Genomic DNA, 20,864 nt, shown 5'->3' with positions numbered 1-20,864 from the left:
GACGGCGATGACGAGCAGTGAGGGAGAAGAAGAGACACTCACATGGACATTACTTGTGTGTTTTGCTATTATTTCTCAAATTCAATAGTGTTTTTCACCTTCTTCATCAAAGTATTGCTTTCTTTGGCTCCATTTATTTTTCAGCCCAGATCAATAAGAAAAGCAGGGACTTGTGGTGTGAAAAAGTGTTTACCCCTTTCCTGATTTCTTATTTTTTGTATGTTTGTCACATTTGTGTTTCAGATCAGCAAACAAATTTAAATATTAGTCAACGACAACACAACTGAACACAAAATGCAGTTTTTAAATGAAACTTCTTATTATTAAGGGAGAAAAAAATCCAAACCTACATGGCCCTGTGTGAAAAAGTGATTGCCCCCCCCTGTTAAAACATAACTGAGATTAATTGAGATCTATCAGTCTGCAAAAGGTTGTAAAGCCATTTCTAAAGCAGTCATCTCCAGCAAACCACAGGGAAAACCATTATCCACAAATGGAACAGTGGTGGACCTTCCCAGGAGTGGCTGTCCAACCAAAATTACCCCAAGAGCACAGCGATGGCTCATCCAAGAGGTCACAAAAGACCCCACAACAACATCCAAAGAACAGGCCTCATTTGCCTCAGTTAAGGTCAGTGTTCATTCTGTGTTCAGTTGTGTTCTCATTGTCTAATATTTAACTTTGTTTGATGTTCTGAAACATTTAAGTGTGACGAAGGGACAATGAATACCGGTTTGGGTTTCCATGTGGGGAGCATGCTAACAGGCACGTTTTGTAAAGATACGTTACAAACACAGTTGACTCATGCAGTGTATTAATAACGTGACAAGACGCATGCTATAATGTACGACAACCAAAACATTTGTGCAAGTTTTTGATGTAAACCAAAAAATGCACTAACCAGGGCATCCATTAACCAAGTTTCCATTGTATCTCCAGTCACTCCAATTAATATAACTGTGTGCAACAGAAAGCCTTTTGAATGCACGCTTCTATGAGTGTGCGTGCATGTGTGTGTGTGTGCGTAAACAGCGTTTATGCATGCATTATTCTGCAAAGTTGTCCAAGGGCCCAGGGGACAAGGGTGACAACAGAACAAAAAGGCCCCAAAAGTTATTATGGCTGTGTCAAGAAGAGGGGCGGAGGTAAACACACTGGGTCATTAGGATGCACAGCTGTGGAAGTGTGTTTTTGTTCTTGTCTTTCTGTTGTTGCGGTGACTTTTGGCATGTGGACATTTGTCTTTGTAAGGGCATTTTGTTTGACCCACGTCAAAGTACGATGCTAGGATGAGGTCATTTCACCCTGTTAGACTGCGTTGTGTGTGTGTGCTCTTGACTTTCTATCTTAGTGTGGCACAGCTTTTTACGTTTGTCGCTTAATGTGAGGAGAGTTTTTATGAGAAAATGTAACAAACATGCCAGGATGAGCTATTTTCCTTGTGCGGCACAGCTCTTGACATCCCACCTTTAATGTCAAGTCAATGTGAGGACATTTGTCTTTGTAAGGACATTTTTGGCTGGTCCGCATGAAAAAACGCAAGGATGAGCTTCTTCCAACCACTTGAGAAGGAGAGCTCTTGTTTTTATATCTTTGTGAGACACCCCGTCTTTATTATGGGACAAGTGTTTTTGAGGGGACATCTTGGCTGGTCCACATTATAGACAAATGCGAGGATGAGCTCCTTTCACCACTTTAGAATGCAGATTGTGCGGGAGTAACCAGTCCCTTTGTGCACGTTGTGCTGCTGTGTGTTTAATGTTTGGCCGTGCCTCCACTGTGAGGACGTCAGGTGTCTTCAGGTCGGTGAACTGGGATGTCTCCAAAGAAGGTGGAGGGGTCAGTGAGCAAACAGAAGACAGAATAGAGGCAGAGAGTGAAGATGGTTGTTGAACAGACGCCGCTCTGTTCACACAGAGAGCAGAGGAAAGCAGGCAGACAGCAAAAAAAGGGTTGTCTCCATCTGACAGACTGGAGACAGATGATAGACGGATTGTGGAGGAATGAGGAGTATCAGCACGCAGAAGATATGTTTTTTGGGGGATTTTTTTGTATTGTAGGCGTGACAAGCAAGTGTTTTGGAGGAAAAAGAATCACAATGTATCATACCGATCTCTTCTTGGATCCCATTGGATTTTCATGAGTACCTAATAATATGGAGATGCTGAACACCAGACTGATGAATTCCCAATTCTGACTTATATAGTCACTCTTGTCTTTATAGATAGGGCACTCATTAAAATACTTGGGAAGCTTTTAAAACGAGCATCCCTAAAATGTACATTATACAGTACAGTAGTGTCGCCATACGATACAGTATGGCTATAACATACTTTCATTTCAATATATTTGATTATTTGGAATATATACACATTAATTACATATTTCACTATAATATCAACGCCTGTATTGGCTGCAAGATGTCACATGGCTGTAAAAAGTTACATTTGCTGGGTTGTACTTTTTCTCATTTGTAATAGTTATGCAGTATCATTTTAGTATACTTTTTCAAATATAATAAATAATACATAATAATAAATAACCCATTTGCATCTATTTTATTTATTAAATAAATACAAAGTGTATATACATTTTAAATATAATAATAATAATACATGGTATTTATATAATAATTATATATATTAAATAATAAAGTATAATAAAGTATATATTAAAATAATATTATTCTAGGAATTTTTTTTCAATTGATATCACTTTTCTTATGTACATTTTTATGTATTTTTCTTCAAAGTTATTATATTATATGATATTATTATTTTTTATACTTTATACTTGTACTTTTTGTTTATATATTTTTAATTTATTGCAAAAATTAAAAAATTAAAAATTACTTTCAACATATTAAATTTTTTTCGTTTTTAAAAATATGCACATTAAAAATTCTTAGTCATTTTTAATATATTTTTAAAATACAATTTTAGGAGGGGTTTTTTTTCACCTTTTGTCACTGACAGGCTGTGCGACGTCACATGGTTTCTGAAAGTGAAACTGATTATTTGAATGTGTATTTTCATATAATTATTTATTACTGTAACTGCCTGTCCCATTGGCTGGGGGAAGTCACGTGCTTCTCCTGCTTTCCTCCATCAATCCCACACACTTGCTATTCCATATACAAGTAGCACAACCTGAAGTTGAGCAAAAGAAAACACCCATAACGGCACAAACGAGGGGCGCACGTGAAGTCATAAAGTGAGACTGTAAATGCCACAAACGTGACAAACTGCTCACGCCATGCCCTCCGTACACATGTGACCTCACGTCTCTGTCCCCTCTTGAATGGATGACTATTGTGCGTTAACAAACTTTCTTTATGCTCGCTCTCGTTTCCTCAAATAACAAATAAAATTGTGGAAATTGCTGGTTAGCGTTACGTGGGGCAGATGAATGAGTGGCTTGGGAGGCAACACCTATGTGTCAATACGGAAAAGTAAGGCAGGTAAAGTCACAAGGTGTTTCCTCGCGGTTTCCATGACAACCGGGTGTGTTGCTATGTGACAAGCAAACAGGCAGTCGTTGTTTGGTCGCACCGTTTTTTTTTTGTTGTTGTCAGAATATTTCCATCCTTTTTAAAAACACCTATTCATACACGCTACACGGTGAGCTGTTGGCACACTTAAGTCATCTATCAATCACATCAGTCACAAAATGTTCCACATTATTACATTTATATGGTATTTAAATATTTCTATGACATTTTACATAAACACTCAATAAATATTGTTTTTGCCATCATGTTCACTCACAGAGGAAAATCATGGCATTAGTTTTCTTCTTTATTCATTTTATTGTTCAGTTAAGCTCATATATTCTGTCAATTTTGACTTGTCTTTATGTATTCTATTATTGAATAAGTTATCTACAAACTTTAAAAATGACTCATTCTTTTTTCCCCTTAAGAAAATTGTAAGTACATGTTAGACACAGGAAGTGAACAATAGGTAGGAATAAACCATAATTGTCATATTCATTCAGGAGAACATGACTTTTTGTAAATCTAGCTCTAGCCAGCACTACTGTTTGTGTATTTCAATAAAGTTAAAAAAAAGGCTTTTGCTCTGCACAAGGACGGCAATTGACTGACCCCTTCAGGATGCATTGATACCGCAGGTGCCTCCCGTATGACATTTCTGTGTATGTTATTGTTCGACTAGCAAGAACAATGATGTCCCACTAATATTAAAGACATCATACAGGCTGTAGAAAGTCACGGCATATAATAAATGTTTCTGCAACATAATATTAATGGCAACATGCTGACAAACAGAAACTGGCAGGCGCCGTGATCCCACTCAGTGGGCGCTGAGACAGCAGGAGGGCTTTGCGCACTAAGCCGAGAAATGATTTTCCCGGTGGCCTCATCTCAGGTTCCTGACATGTGTTTGATCAGGAAATGTGCAAAGTCAGCGATTTGTAGTTAAGAACATTTTAAAAACAATTAGAATAACACAGAAAATGCATTGATACTACAGTTCAGTGGACAAATATTAATATTTATTTTATGTTATTATTTGTTTGTTTTTTTATCATGACAAGTAAGGCTCTGCCTCACCTGCTACCCCTGATCACACGTCACTGTCCTTAATGTAACTTGACAAGCATCTTCCAAAAACATGCAGGAAGTGAAGAATCAATCAACAATTAGTAGTACATGCAGAAGAGGTAGGGTTAAATAAGCTCTGCTTCTTTCCGCTTCTTTTCAGACATGTTAAATTGTGCATGTGTAAACACGATGTTGCTGATTGTGTTAAGCATGTTCCAAACAGGACGTGATCAAAGTGTCAGTAATTGTTAGAGCCCTGTAGACATGACATAACACCCCTATAGTCACACTCCTATTATTCTTTGTTTACATCACAAGTCCCTGGCTACGGGATCACTGCAAGTACATACAAGACAGCAAGCTACTCGTTAGCCTCTCCAATTTACTTATTCTAAACTTAAGAAAGTGTTTCAACCGGAGTGGGGGAGAAGGACAAAGTAAGAAGCCAAAAACGTACCACTTCCACACGGAACTTTTTTTTCACTCTATCATGTCGGACATGCCATGCAGTGTGAAGGTAATTTAATGTAATGCCAAGTCTCATCAGTGTAACATTACTGACACCTAGTGACCAGAACACTACATATAACTTGTCTTTCAATATTTTTTCACTAATAATAGCCCATAGTCAACCACGAAATAGCAATCATTTATTAATTAATTACTTTTTGAAAAATCGCCAGCGATATTCGAACTGCGATTATCATCCAAAGGTGACATGTTAAATTAAAGCCTGAGTTCATGTAAATTGGGGTTGAGGAACGCGTAGCCCATGGGCCATATGTAGCTCTCCAGCGCATTTGATGCTGTGCACCATGCAACTCTTGCACACCCTCTGCGTGCAAATATGGTAGTTTCACGTCATTGATAATGAAGCTGGCAACAGCTTCAAACAGTTCTCTTGTCTTCTTCGCGAAACTCAATCACATTCCTCGAGACGCTTTGGCATGTCTGACTTGCGTCGCCATAACAACAACGAGGTCGGTTCCCTTCAAAGGCCGGCTCTCATCTGTGGGAGGGAGACAGTAGCAAGCTCCTGTCAAAATCACCAGTCCACTGAGAAAAGGCCAGAGATCCAAAGAGGGCCGGATGTGGTCAGAAATTCCGAAAAGCTACGGCAAACGTGTCTTGAATAAAAGTTGAATGGGACAGAGGTCAAAGCTTGGCGGGAGCTGAGGAGAAGATGGAAATAGGAGGCGGTACTAGGGATGACTGAACACCTGAGGTGGACCATTCATACACCGTGGAGTCTTATTCATGGTGCCAAGAACTCACTATGTCAGAAAAACATTGTAGAAAAGTTGCAGGGTTACATCATGGTTGTAGTACATGTAGGAAGACGTCCATCATGCTTTGGCACAAAGCCAACAGCTGGAAGGGGCACTCGTGTTTTGGCACCAAACCAACATGTTTGCACCGCCATGAGAAAATAAGTGCAGCATGTTTTCACCCATGGACATTCAAACCTGGTCAAACCACCAGTTGACAGTAAGATATGTCTTCAGTACTGCAGTAAAGATAACACAGACACATTGGTAAAGACCATCCAATTAAGCCTCTATTCAATTAACGCCCCGTCTCCGATAGTTGCTGGGAGCGAGGTCTACAAATAGATATTTAGTAGGGATGCTTCTTTCGATGGGCCACCCATCAGTGTGGGCTTATTTCTGTGGAAGTCTGTGATCGTCCTATGCCAATTGACGCCTTTCAATGCCAATTACACAAAGTTAACAGTTCACCCATGTGATCGGTATCGGTATTGGCTGAGCTCACTCATGGGTGATCGGTATTGGAATCGGCAACATAAAACCAGAGCACTCCTAGTATTTAGTAATGCAATGAAAACAATACAAACACATTGGCAATGTTCATCTACTCTAAGACAACAACGCCTAAAAAGCCATTTTAATGCTAATATTAATAGGCCTACTTTCTGTTTCTGTTTGCTGTAGTTGCCAGCATAGTCTGCAAAAGCAAATAACAGTTTGGGTTTCTAGTTAAAAACATTGGTACAGGTGCTTGTCGGGTTATGAACGAGTTCTTTTCCGACGACTGCGTTCCTGGGCTTTTTTTTTTTGGGCGCTTTGAAAAAAATCTGCGTCCACACTGTGCCGGATTAGTAAATAGTTGCATCCACAAGATGACAGTAGCTGCGTTTGAAGTATCACGACTGGTCAGCATCGAGCAGCTTTATCTACCACTGCATGCACTTTAAAATGTTGATAGCGCTACACAGCATTTGCTGTACTGTTGTTTCCAATGAACTCATGAGCAATATTAATGCTGGCTGAGCAGTTTGCCATACTGCTCTTACAGCATCAATTCTGTCATTGCCGTGCAGTATATGAAAAGAGAAACTAGTTATTTATTACCATGCTAAATACACACGCCCTAGCACACACATCCACTTTATAAATTGAATGTATTGATTATTTATCACTATATTCCTGTATGCTAACTGTGGTATCACTATTATATTGTAGCATAGGATACAAGTGTCGATGGTCGTCTTTAAAGTGTCGCACACAATCACACATAAAGTCAACGTCGCACTAGGGTGGCTCGGTGGTATTTACGAGCAGAAAAGCATCAATGGAGCCAGGACAGGATGTGTTGCCATGGTGACCCAGGCCAAAAGGAGATATCAAAGAGCCCCCCCCTTCCTTGACCCGAGGGGGTAGGGGGAGTTTAAGGATGATTCTAAGATGAAAGTATGCAGAATCTTTGGAAGGAGCCATGAAAAGTTTAGATGTCTCCCTTTTCGGGACGGCCGCCTAAAATCCTAACATTTTGCTTCAATCAATCACACTGTAAAGTACAGTAATTCTAAGACGGTGAATCTGATATTAATTCTTTGATGCAGCCCACCAATTCCTTGGCGGGTGAATTTGACCGATCACTTTAATCCATGCCATTTTTAAATGTATTGCAGCATCATGAAATAAAAACATATCATAAAAAATACCATTACACAATAAAAAAAGCAATCATGAAAAAGTAGGGATGTCCAATGTTATTGGCCGATATTATGCCGATAGCAGTTCATATCATCAGCTTTTCTACCAATAATGACATCAGCACGTGAGTGATGACATGTGCCACACTGCAACAAGCTTGCTAGCTCAGTTAGCATGTTAACGTCGTGGAGTTATTTCCAAGTTTTGCCTTTGGATTGTTGTTACGACCTAGGGGAACTTAACATTTAAATAGGACACAGGAGGCGGGAAAATCAAGTCACCACAGTTTATTGATAAATAAACTAAAACAAAGAAATGAAAACCCCCTCCTGTGCCCAAAGACAAAGTCCTGTTCCAAACAAACAAAAGGTGGGTGAGGTGAACAAGCCAACCCTGTACAGGGTCGTCGTCCTGTCACATACCACTACCCCTAAACAAGAAAAAACACAACTAAAACCCTAAATGCAACCAAAACCCAAAACAGGACAGCTGGTCACACCAGGACAAACAAGAACTAAAACCTAACGGAAGAAAAAGAAAGCCAGGCTACTGCTCAGCGTTATGCCAGCAGCCAGCATGCAGCAGCTGAGTGGCCCTGGTGGACACGAGCCTGCCGCAGACGAAGGCAGCACAGGCAGAGCGAGCAGAGCACACCTGCACCCATTTATAGGCTCCAGAAAGGGCGGGGCCAATCAGCTGCTTCCTGCCAAAACCAAACAAAACTGTTCTCAAACATAACAATTGTAAATACAGTGTTCCCTCATTTATTGCGGGGGATAGGTTCCCAAAATAGCCCGCAATAAGTGAAATACGCAAAGTAGCCAACGTAATATTTTTACAATTATTATATATGTTTTAAGGCTATAAAACCCCTCAACATAGACTTTATACACTTTTCTCAGACATTGTCATTTTCTCACATTTCTCTCATGTTTAAACACTCTCAAAGTTCACATTTTGTTTAAATTTTAATGATCAACCTACTAGTTTGGACACAAGAAATTATTAAGTGACTCACGCATATTTCACTCCTCTGACCGTGCCTCGTCTTGGCGCCGTTCGGCTATAGCGTTTTTGTATCCTCATTAAAACATATTGCTCTTGAAGACTAACTTACAGTATTGCGTAACTGCGCCCTAAACTTCTGCCTTCCTTCAGCATGTCCAGAAGTCTTTTTGTGTGATGGCTGGATTCCTCTGCCTTTTGGGTGCAGTATGTTTCGTCGACATTGTGGGTTTTGTCGGCGAGGAAATGTGCAAATATACAGAGTTCAGAGTCACAGGAAGCACTTTTTATTAGGTCGAAGCTTCCTCCACTGTTGCCAACTCCTCAGTAAGAAAAGTCGCGAGATGATGTCATCGGATTATTTGCATATGATTTCACAGACGCTGTAGGGAAAAAGCATAACCTCGTAGGAGAGAAAGAAAGTGACTAAAAACAGCACAATAACGCTTCAAACTACAAATAAACTTGATTCTTGCTTTGTCCGTTTAAAATTGGCCATCACTTCGTCAAAATAAAATAACTTTGATATTTTATCGCAGCCAGCGCCTGTCAAAGTCTAGACAGCGTAATAATTCCATTTACTTTTTAGATCCACTCCAGTGGCATCGCGCCTGGCGCGTGCGTGATTCATTTGCACTTTGGATGCCTAGAGCTCTCAGCGTGCCATGGGAGATGACTGCTTGTGACTGCTTTGGGGAGGGGCAAACCTCTCAGCAGCACCCGCTGCTGCTCAATGGGACGAGAAACTGCAGAAGAATACGTTATCTGACTTTTAGGTCTCCAAATACCAGAAAACTATCCAACGACGGCAGGAAAAGTTGCCAGATTTGCCGCTAGTCGCTGAGAAAATATGGAAAGTTACCAGATTTTGCGACAAAGTGGACAAGTTGGCATCACTTGCTTCGTCTCACAGTCACACCACACCGCTGTCAAGGGCCCAAAGACAGTACAGCACACATTTGGCCTTCACAATAGAAATGCTGCGCGGTACATCCTGTCAAACGGCATCTAACAAAATAAGTGTCAAAAACAGCTTCAGTTCTGGCTATGGTTATGCGAGAGGGAAGTAAGGTGTCTTTCTTCAATTGGTCGTGATTTTTTTATGACTTTTGTTGCGATAAAAACCTTGAAATAAATACACTCAACCCTCACGCTTTCAAAAATGTATTAATAAATGACTGCTGTTTTGTGGTTGACTATGTCTATTAGTCCAGAAATCTGCATATTAAGCAATCTTGACAGAGGATCTTGAATGATCTCACAACAGGCACAATAATAATCATCATCATCATCATCATAGTAACACGGGGTACTGTTGTGGCCGCACTCCAGCTACTCTACAACTCAACTCTGAATCCTCGATGTCATTTGTCTTCAATGGCTTATGTTCTCTTCTACAGTATATCTACTATATTGGGTAATATGACTGTAGGTGTGTTATCGCGTGTCTAGAGGGCTCTAACAATATTAAAACTGTATGTAGAAGGTTGTGAACAGGTATTCTATGATCTAACTGCAAAAATATATGATTTATAAATAAGGGATCCTACTTCATGGAAATTCATTCATTGCAGTCATGTCTGGAACCAATTAACCACGATAAACGAGGGATTACTGGATGGCACTTTTTTTATCACTTGTGTTGCATATTGTAGGACTTGTCTTATTTTGCACAAACAGTGTTTATTCGTGAAACGAATTGAGTCGCATCACAGTACAGTACATCAGTACATCACAGAAGCATAAAGTAATAATAATAATGGATTGGGTTTACTGTATATAGCGCTTTTCAAGATACTCAAGCACTTAGTTGTGCTTAGCCATTCATTACGCGACATGTGACCTGATATTATGTTGACAGAAGAGCTGTCAGTATCGAAAACTAAGTACTGGACAATATTAATAAAAATACCAGATAACGGTAAAAAGACAATATTGAGCATTACTCGAGTTCTATTAAAAAGGTCACAAAATAAATAACGCCATTAAATAAATACGACTTATTCAATTATTATTCGAATGATCATGCATACATAAATCAGTCAATGCCACACCATAAATATAAATGTCATGAAATAATTTAAAATGCCATAAAATAAATCAAGTAATAAATCAACATACTTATTTTAGGATTAGATTTCACAATTTAATTAATTGATGGACAATTGAATAAATATGTTGACATTTGTATTCATTCATTCTTATTTAATTTAGTTATTTCATTGGCTTTAAATTGATTTTTATAGTGCAACTGAAAAGAATTGCAAAGATTTGTTGTCAAAGTATCTTATCTCCTCCTATTATAGGCCTTGGCCATGCTGTCCTTTCGGCCTACCCTCCTCCTGGCCTTGTACCAACTCATAGTCCTTGCGTATTTGAGCGACGGGGCGTACTATGGACACAAGCAGCACGCTCAAGCGTACCAGCAGCAGATGCAACATCTCCAACACATGGGCATGGGCAATGAAGGCTACCCTCAACAGCAGTACCTTGGCAAAGATGTACCCTACATGCAGTATCCCCATTACAGGAAGGAACTCCCCCAGATGCCCATGCTTAAGGGCAAAGAAAAGGCCCGCAAAGGGGGTGGATATAATGGTGGACAAGACAAAGGTAAGACATTGTCGACTGTTCCCCGGTATAGGTGGTTTGCCGTGTATCATTCACTGTTCATGTTGTGATGTCTTTGCTCACAGGTCAGACAATCCCAAGTGGTGCTGAGGGAATTCCCCATGGAGAGCCAGGTCCAATTGGGCCACCCGGACCAGAAGGACCTCCAGGTCCTCCTGGTCCTCAAGGAAATGGTCAACCAGGACCCGCAGGGCTACCAGGACCTCCCGGCCTTCCAGGAGTGCCTGGAATAGGTAAACCAGGGTTGCCGGGACCACAAGGGAGACCAGGAGGAGTCGGTGAGGGTGGGCCACAAGGAGAAATGGGCCCCAGGGGTGAACTTGGGCCATCTGGACAACCAGGACGTCAGGGTCCACCAGGACCACCTGGGCTACCTGGAATAGGTAAACCGGGTGGACAGGGGTTGCCAGGGCAACCGGGCCCCAAAGGAGAGCCAGGACACAAAGGACTGCCAGGACTTCCAGGATTACAAGGACCAAAGGGCGATAAAGGAATAGGACAGCCAGGACAGCCGGGTCACAAGGGTCTGCCGGGAGCCCCAGGCCCTGCTGGACCAAGAGGGCTACCTGGTTTTGGAAAACCAGGTTTGAATGGAATGCCAGGTCCACAAGGACCTCCAGGAGATAAAGGACATCCAGGACTAAAAGGACATTCTGGGCCACCAGGTGAGGGAGGACCACCTGGCCCGCCAGGTCTTCCTGGCCAAGGAAAACCAGGTCAGAATGGTCTTCCAGGACAGCCAGGCGTGCCAGGTGCAAAAGGCCATCCAGGACCACCTGGTTTACCAGGAAAGCCAGGACTACCTGGCTTTGGTAAACCAGGCCTCCAAGGACCAAAGGGTGATAAAGGTATGAGCGGGCCACCAGGACTGCTAGGACCAAAGGGAGATAAAGGCCATCCAGGATTGCCTGGTATGACCGGAGCCCCTGGACCAAATGGACAGCTAGGCCCTCCAGGACCCAAAGGGCCCGCAGGAGGTGTAGGCTTACCAGGTCCAAAAGGAGAATGTGGAGAAGGAGGCCCAAAAGGGACTGATGGAATCCAAGGTAACCCTGGTGCTCCTGGATTACCTGGGACCGATGGTTTGCCTGGAGAAAGCGGAGAGCCAGGGCCAAGAGGTCCACCAGGACCAAATGGCGCCAAAGGAGACAACGGTCACAAAGGTCTTCCTGGTCTGCCTGGACCCGCAGGAGTTCCTGGGCCTAAAGGACAAGGTGGATTACCTGGTGAAATGGGACCTCAAGGTCCTAAGGGAATCCCCGGTATGGATGGTGTTGCAGGCCCAATTGGGCCACCTGGTTTACCAGGGCCAAAAGGAGATGGAGGTCTTCCTGGTCCACCCGGCATTGCAGGTGAAGGCTTTCCAGGTGTTCCTGGTCCTGTTGGACCTCCGGGGAAAGACGGGTCGTCAGGACCGCAAGGAAAGAGTGGTCCACCTGGCCCTCCTGGACCCCCAGGCCCACCAGGAGAGCCTGGTGTGTCTCCAGACCTGGCAGGCGTGCTCTCTCAGATGGGTCCTGGACTGGATGGTGCTAAGGCTGGTGGCTATGAGAAAAAGGGCAAATATGGAGGAAATGGTGCAGAGGTCATGGGAGCCAGCGGGCTGGAGATGCCAGCATTCACCGCTATAGCAACCACTCCATTCCCCCCTGTGGACACTCCGGTGGTCTTTGAGAAGCCTTTGTACAACGGTCGACAAAACTACGACCCCCAAACAGGAATTTTTACCTGTGAAATGCCCGGCATTTATTACTTTGCCTACCACGTCCATTGCAAAGGAGCCAATGTGTGGGTGGCCTTGATGAGGAACAATGAGCCAGTCATGTATACTTATGATGAGTACAAAAAGGGCTACCTAGACCAAGCATCCGGAAGTGCAGTCTTACCTTTGCAGCCAGGAGACACTGTGTACATTCAGCTGCCCTCAGACCAGGCCGCAGGACTTTATGCTGGGCAGTACGTGCACTCGTCCTTTTCTGGCTATCTGCTCTATCCCCTGTAAGGAAGGACATTTTGTCAAATAGGGGAGGGGGGACGCTTTTTTGTGTGACCTGAAATATGATCATAAATTACCAAGGGGACTTTCAAGATGAAAGTCAACAATCTGAGGACAGTTTGACCAACGAGATATAATGCTCTGTATGTACAACACATATGATACCACAGAGCAGCTAAGCCCATGTGCAATTTTAGATAATGTATGAAAGAAAGACGTCAGAGAACACCTGAATGGTTTAGGGTGCATTCACACTTGTTGTGTTTGGTTTGATTAAAATGAACTCTGGTGCATTTGCTGTGCTCGTACGGTCTGTTTGGCCAAGTGGGAATGCGATCACCCTGGTTTGCACCGAACAGTCTGTGGAAGAGTCTCGGTCCACTTGCAACTGAACCCTTACGCTGTTCGATTCACTTAGGCTCAAATGTGTGCACCAAAACACGGATCAGTGTTGACATGACAGCAAAAAGCATGCAGAAATGACAAATATGTACGTAAGAGAAAATGCATTGAAAGTGCGGTCTCTCTGCGCTGCGCTCTCCCTCTGTGTGTGACAACGGCGCTCTTTAAAAGTATACTTTAGAAACTTTTGGTGAAATCTAGGCTGGTAAACACAGTGTAGCAGAATATAAACATAACCTGCGTAATCAACCGAGCGGACGCCATTTTGGTTTGGAATATTATAGTTATGCTATGTAACGTGTCACAAAAACTATCCAATCAAGTCCTTACTTTATGCACATGTTGTTTACTGCACAGCCGTGAACAAAATACCAGGGTGAACACTCAGCAAACACCAACGTGCCGACCAAAGATCTTTCTAAAAATGATTATTATTTTTGGTCTGGACGAGAGTACTGAACCACAAGTGTGAACACAGCCTTATTGTTGATGTCATTCCAGGAAAGCCAGATGAGTGCAATTTGTTTGTAAATTTCAATATGACGACGTGAAGGTAAAGTGTATGCAAGGAAGATGGAACAAAAGAAAAAGAAAAAAGTGGCAGCTACCCAATGTGGCAAAAAATGTGAAGTGCAGCCAAAAAACGTAATTGAATTAGACCATCATCACACATGTAAATTATACATAGTTTTGGCCTTCATCAATTAAGCCATTGAGGCGTCAACTCCAGCATTGTGACACATTTCTATATAAATATAAGCATATGTATTTATCAGGCCTTTACATCTATGAGTAACATTTGCAGAGTATAATGTCAAATTATTTTTGTTTTGCTTATGCCTTCTTCTATACTTGGGGTTCTTAACACATTTGGTGAGAAAAAAAAGCAAAATAACATACCAAAGACATATGATAAATAAATAAATGACAATTGTATTTTATAATGCACACTGCACAATCTTTTATGAAGCAATTGGTTGGATTTGATGAATAGGAGTGACACGTGAAGAAAAGGAAAATGGTGCTTGTTGTGAATGTGTACAAAAGAAGACTTGTTTAGATGATAAGGGAAGTCACACAAAAAAGTCACTCATTATTTTATTTTTAAACCCTTTCACAGTATTTTTTTTTTTTTTTTACCAGATATATGTGTATTTTTTGTATTTATATTATTGCAAATCTGAAGTTGTAATAACAGTGAAATAGGAGAAATAAACAAAGTTCAACACAATTTGGATCAAAAATGTTGAAATGTCGGCTGTGTGCTTGTTTAACATTGCATCAAATATTGTCAGTAATTTATTATTTTGTCCGGCGATCGCCTACATTATCATTGTCAAGTAGGGAAAAAACCTTTAAAGGAAAATAGAAATGTATTTCTCCTTTCAAGTATGGTGCTAATGTTGTCAGTGTAACCTGAGAGTTAATGTATTAATGTTTAATATGTACTGTCTATGCTGTTTTTTAAATAAAAATGTTATTAAAAATATGACTGAAGTACTTATTTGAAGATGAAACACTAATATGACAACTTTATCAACAATTCCGTCTTCATAAAGATGATGCTCACTTTTGATGACGTTTATTACCGTGGTTGCCACTAAATTATTAATTATTGATGACGTGTAACATTAATAGTGAGGTTATAAAGTATATGTAAATGCTAGTATTTTATTATATATTCTCATTGACTTATTTTCTCCAATGTTAATAAAAATGATGCAGTGCAATCAAGTATAAAACATATCAACACAGGAGCAGCCAAGGAAAGGAAAGTGAATATAAATGACGGGTAACAATGAGAATAAGGTTAAGCCTTTTCACAAGATAGAGTTACACATTGGGTATATAATTACTGTAGTGCATTTTTGGTCTTGATCAGTTTTAAAGATTTCAGATACAATTTAGTTAATACTTGATCTGTATTGATAATAAGTTGACTTACTCACCAGTCACCATAGTTACGGCTGGACACGCCCATTCTGGAACAGATGCTGATGTTGCCGACAAAGGACCGGCGCATGCGCACTGTTGTTTTTGCCTCCCATTGATTCGGCATCATATCTTTTGTTTCGCTAGCGGTACAATTTCAAGCGACTAACTTACGGTAAGCAGCTTCGAGAAATATTTGACAATATCACATTCTTTTGTTGCTCAATTGTGTCATGCATTTAAAAACAGTCTTTTACTTGTTTGGTTCGAATTGGACCATTTGATAAGTTGCTGCATGTGGTTTATGCTAGCAATAGATAGCTAGCCCTGTCAGCACAGGCAGTCGATTTCCTGTTTTTCATTTATTTAACATTTTGCCACTTGTTTGTGCTCAGTTATAATTATGGAATCTCTTTTTGTTTGCACCTGCCCCATTTTTGGTTTGCAGGCGCGATCCCGTTTCGTTGTCCGGAGGGACAATAAACAGTAACAGTAACAAATGGTCAAATGTCTTCTATTATGATAAAATACTTCCCTTGACCGCACGTCACTGAGCCACTGTGAGGACAGAAGGGAGTTGTAATGTTTCGGTAGTTAATGTCAGTAGCAAGACTTGTATTGTGCTTTCAATGTGCGGTGTAGTAGTCAAATAAAAAAATATTGTGTTTACAATGTGAATGTGATGTTGGGGCAGATAACTTTATGGGAGGGCGGTAATGCGTGTTATGTCCTAAATATGTGTGTTGAAGTATCTCCAGTTTTCATCCTGTAATTGCAGTTTTTTGGACGTCAGTAGGCTTGATCGCAACATGACGTCACGTGTCGGCCACAAAGCTGCTGCCACCAATGGGAGTGATTTTAAAACCAGAGAGAAGGTGGCTCCACATTACCAAATGAGGCAAGTCATTTTCAAAAAACACCTTAAATTTACCACACTTATTTGTGCATTCTTATAATATTATTGAATCATAACTGGTCATTTTTCTTGAAATAACAACTATTACATTTTAATACTGTATATGTATATGTAGGGCTGCACGGTGGTCTAGTGGTTAGCACGTTGGCCAACACAGTAACAGCCTGGAGATCAGGAAGACCTGGGTTCAATTCTCCCTTGGGCATTTCTGTGTGGAGTTTGCATGTTCTCCCCGTGTGCGTGTGGGTACTCCGGCTTCCTCCCACATTCCAAAAACATGCAGGTGAGGTTAATTGGTGACTCTAAATTGTCCATAGGTATGAATGTGAGTGTGAATGGTTGTTTGTCTATATGTGCCCTGCGATTGGCTGGCAGGGTGTACCCCGCCTGTCAGCTAGGATAGGCTCCAGCATGCCCCCGCGACCCTAATGAGGAGAAGCGGTATAGAAAATGGATGGATATATATATCAATATATATATAAGAAATATATGTAAAATGATAAATTATTCTATGTTAGCCATTGCATTTTTTCTTTCTCCCCATCCTTAAAATTCACACGCACATTGGACCCTAATGACAAAAAATGTCAGCTTCCCAAAAACTCCATCAAAGAGAGCTTGGGGACATTGTGTGTCATGTTTTTTTTATTTTCAAGTGTTTTATTTTCTGTGTTGATTGAATATAGGTCAAACTTACCCTCCATCCATCTATCTTCTATGCAGCTTGTCCTCAAACTTAGCCTGAGGATATGAATTTTTAAAACATTTTTGAATGATGACTGTTCTTTAAATAACCTGAACTGTCTTAAGATGGCATTGCTACAATCGACACCTTTGTTCTTCACGCCCCAAAAAATGTTCCATTGAAAACCATGAATTCCACATTTATCTAACATAAACTAATGCACTCCTAATGTTAACATTTTAGTTTGGACTACTTGCTTTCAGTTTTTTTTTTATATTTGCCCTATTCAAATCATGCAGCAAAGTTTCAAAATATCAAAAATGCCTTGAAGTGTATTTTGTGGAAGTTATTTTTTTGGGGGGAGAGAGTTCAGATAAAAAAAAGAAAACAGTGGGACCTGGCTGAAGTTGCTTTAAAAGACTGACACATTTACAGCGAAAAAAACATTAATTCAGTAGACGCCCCTACAACGTAAATAAACCGTTTCGAGAACCTTAAAGTTATAGGGATTTTGTGTTATACGAAGCGTAAAATACATGTAAATAGCCTAATCCGTTCCAAGATCTTCCCAAACTCACCCCTTTGGCACTTCAAAATATTCAAGTCCACCAAATATGGTGGGAAAATATAAGAAAATGTTAGCATAAACATAGTAGAGTAACATTCCAATATAAAATAAGGTAATAAATAAGATTACTGTAAATGAATAAAACTGAAAAACAAAAACAATCTTACCGTTCACGAGATGTCTTGATCAGGAGTGCAGGTGGAGGCAGGAAGGAGGAGGAGGACTAGCCTGAGTCGAAACGCGACTCAAAGAGTCTAAGAGTCAGCTGGTCTCACAGACAAACGCACACGCACTACACGATAATGCTGTGTGCAAAATTTTAATTTGTAACTTAACTTAATTGCTTAAGTTAGTTTCAGGGGGACTACAAAGATGAAGGAGTTTGGAGGGACAAGCCTGTCTCTCACAAACTCACGTACGTGCTGTATAACTCAGCCAATGAGATGAGAGCTTAGGCGGTGCCCCGATAATCAGCCAATGAGATGAGAGTGGAGGCGGTGCCTCGAAAATCAGCCAATGAGAGCGTGATGCGTCAGAAGGCGTCACCAAGGGTTAGTCTGAACTTGCACCGATTTGAGGCATTAATAAAGTTGATTGAAAAAAAAAAGAGACTTGCACTGACTTGACGCTTTGTTATATGGAATTTCTTCTGTAATACGAAGCAAAAACTTTACATAAATTCTTTATGTTCAGTGGAATTTATGTAAAAGGAGGTTTATGTTATGCGAGCTACTACTGTATATGTTATTTATTATATATGTTATGTTATTTATATGTTTTTCAACAGTTGGAAGCTGTCGTCAGGGTCAAATGTATGACTAAATCCTCTGTAGCAGTGGTTCCCAAACTTGTCCCAGTCGCAAACCCCTTCAGACATTTGACTTGAAGCCGTTTACTTCCTACTCTTGCACACTTACAAAACATAAGAGTTTTTTTAAATCTTCATGAACTTGAAATATTGAACATGATTCATTTTATAGTAAGTAAATCATTTTGGTTCAAAAATGTGTATTTTGCATGGTCACATTTTGATGAAAGTTTTACATGAGCACTGATATATTGATAAGTATTTGCCCTACATATCTTTTATTTCAGCCGGATGTTGGGATCCTTCCGTTTGAATGGGTTGAACTTTGAAGCTTTACTTGTGTCCACCCACAATCACTATAATTTAAGTCTGCATATTCTTTTGATAACAAATTGAACGGGAAAGTTGAAGAAACATGATAAAGCAGAATCCAGTACAAAAATACATACAACCAGCGATAAAGCCTCATTTTCAGGGGAATCCCCACTCTCTCATCCTGATATGCACGTACATTGGCAGGCTTTCACAGTGAGGGGATTGGAACGCCAATATAAATGAAATCTTCAAGATTAAACACTCTTAATGCACAACATAATACTTGCTTGTTCATTTAAGTCACACAGAGCAATGAAGAACTTCATGCTGTCCTTTCCTTCTTCCTCTACTCTTCCTTCTTTCTGCTCTGACTGTGCGCTCTACGCTGTGAGGCAGTCAGGCGCACTCGTAATTGTGATTGTTAGGCGCTAATTGTTTTTAATTTTTATTCACGTAACCCCTTTGGCAATTGGCGTACCCCACTTTGGGAACTTAGGCTCCATGGCACGTGTCAAACACGTGCCATGGAGGGCCGAGGCACTGCAGGTTTTCTCTGAAACAAGTTCCTCCAGCAGGTGATTTTAATTGAGGAGCTCCTTCCCTCAAATTGAAGGGGTTGATCCTTAAAATCTCCTGCTTTAGTGACTGGCTGGAAAGAAAACATGCAGGGTCTCGGCCCTCCATGGCACGAGTTTGACGCACCAGCTCTTTAGGGTTAAAAAAGGAAGTGTGGCCACTATTTGAGGAAGTGCTGTGCTTATTAACTATAAACGACGTGCCTTTCTCGATACTTGCAGTGCTTCCTTGAAGTCCGAGGTCCAACGCTTGAATGTGGTCCACCTCCTGGTCTGGCTGCTGGTGGCCGCCCAAGTGGTTGTGAGTCACTTCCAACTGGTGCCACACGACATCGTCTCCATGCCGTACCAGTGGGAGTACCCTTACCTGCTCAGCATGGTCCCCTTGCTCTGCAGCAGCCTGTCCCTCCCCAAGAGCAACATCAGCTACCTGGTGTTGTCCATGATCAGTGCAGGGCTCTTCTCGGTGGCGCCGCTGATCTATGGCGGCATGGAGATGTTCCCTGTGGCGCAGCAGCTGTACCGCCATGGCAAAGCCTACCGCTTCATTTTCGGCTTCTCCGCCGTGACAGTCATGTATCTGATCATGGTGGTAGCCATCCAAGTGCACGCGTGGCAGCTGTATTACATGAAGAAGCTGCTAGACTCGTGGTTCAATGCCACGCAAGAGAAGAAGAAGAAATGATGGTGGAAGGAAATGTTTTATACTGTATATTTTTATTTTCATGTACTACAGAACTTCTCTGTTGATTTTTCCTGTTGGAAGTAATTAGTTTCAGGTTCAAACTGTTGCCATCATAAAAGCCCTTGAAGCCTCTTAAAGTTACACTTTTCACCCTGAGTTCCCAAAACGATCCTGCTCATAGAAGTATCACAAAAATGTCATATCATTTTTTTTAAATGATATTAGCATTAGCATTTAATCTTTTCAACAACTTTATACCTAACGATAGATAAAACGTGCTTGCAGTAATTGTTAAAAGCAGCAGATCACTCCTGTCACAGTAGGTCCTTAAAAACAGCAGAGCTCTCCTGTCTCCTGTGATTAGCTGACTCGTGGGGATTTTTTTCAGTTTGTTCCTAAAAACAGCAGAGTGCTCTGTTGTATGGAGGATCTTGACAGCTGTAAACATACTGCTTCTGTTTTGATATATGACTTTATAACTACAGTATATTCATTTGGTGAGGTAAAAATGTTACTGTTGACATATAATATACAGAAAAAGAATAACACAGTAATGAGTATTTAGCTTTCAGAAAATGTGCACCTCAGGCCAAGTTAGTTGAATAGCTCTGAATTTTCTGTATTTATTGTTGCTTTTATTTAAAACTCTCCTTTAAAACTTTGCATCTTTTAATTAATACTACACTTGTTTTCATCCCTGTGAGTTATTGTATAAATAAAACACAATAATTCCCTGTTTTTACATGTATTTTCAGGTAAATCCCTGTGTTGAAATGCATGTTGACAATATAAATAAAGGATATAAAACGTCTGCCTTCGATTGAT

General features: G+C 40.8%; 2 protein-coding genes across 7 annotated transcripts in view; both read left to right on the top strand.

Annotated features, from left to right (window-relative positions):
- Window positions 1-14,961, top strand: part of col8a1a (collagen, type VIII, alpha 1a) — a 50,514-nt gene extending 35,553 nt beyond the window's left edge. For 4 of the 6 annotated variants that reach the window (XM_054786356.1, XM_054786358.1, XM_054786355.1 and 1 more), the window contains 2 exons: window positions 10,833-11,139; window positions 11,223-14,961. In XM_054786356.1, the coding sequence (XP_054642331.1) occupies window positions 10,842-11,139; window positions 11,223-13,159 (2,235 nt within the window). In that variant the 5' untranslated portion in view covers window positions 10,833-10,841 and the 3' untranslated portion in view covers window positions 13,160-14,961. Of the gene's footprint in view, window positions 1-37; window positions 631-10,832; window positions 11,140-11,222 lie in introns of those variants that run through there. The other 2 variants (XM_054786359.1, XM_054786352.1) reach the window with 2 other exon arrangements.
- Window positions 14,962-15,556: 595 nt separating this feature from the next.
- Window positions 15,557-20,862, top strand: jagn1a (jagunal homolog 1a). The gene is made up of 3 exons (XM_054786079.1): window positions 15,557-15,662; window positions 16,266-16,385; window positions 19,577-20,862. The coding sequence occupies exons 2-3, from the start codon at window positions 16,297-16,299 to the stop codon at window positions 20,037-20,039; spliced, it is 552 nt and encodes a 183-aa protein (XP_054642054.1). The 5' UTR covers window positions 15,557-15,662; window positions 16,266-16,296; the 3' UTR covers window positions 20,040-20,862.
- Window positions 20,863-20,864: the final 2 nt, after the last annotated feature.

The sequence above is a fragment of the Dunckerocampus dactyliophorus genome, chromosome 9 (assembly GCF_027744805.1).
Source record: "Dunckerocampus dactyliophorus isolate RoL2022-P2 chromosome 9, RoL_Ddac_1.1, whole genome shotgun sequence".
NCBI lineage: Eukaryota > Metazoa > Chordata > Actinopteri > Syngnathiformes > Syngnathidae > Dunckerocampus > Dunckerocampus dactyliophorus.
The sequence above is the reverse complement of the archived record's forward strand: the minus strand, read 5'-3'. Positions and strand labels throughout refer to the sequence as shown.

Bases quoted from the DNA above. Each gene is read 5' to 3' on its own strand.
- jagn1a (XM_054786079.1), top strand. From the start codon at position 16,297: ATGACGTCACGTGTCGGCCACAAAGCTGCTGCCACCAATGGGAGTGAT. The intron at 16,386-19,576 runs GCAAGTCATTTT...CGATACTTGCAG, and splicing joins GCTCCACATTACCAAATGAG to TGCTTCCTTGAAGTCCGAGG.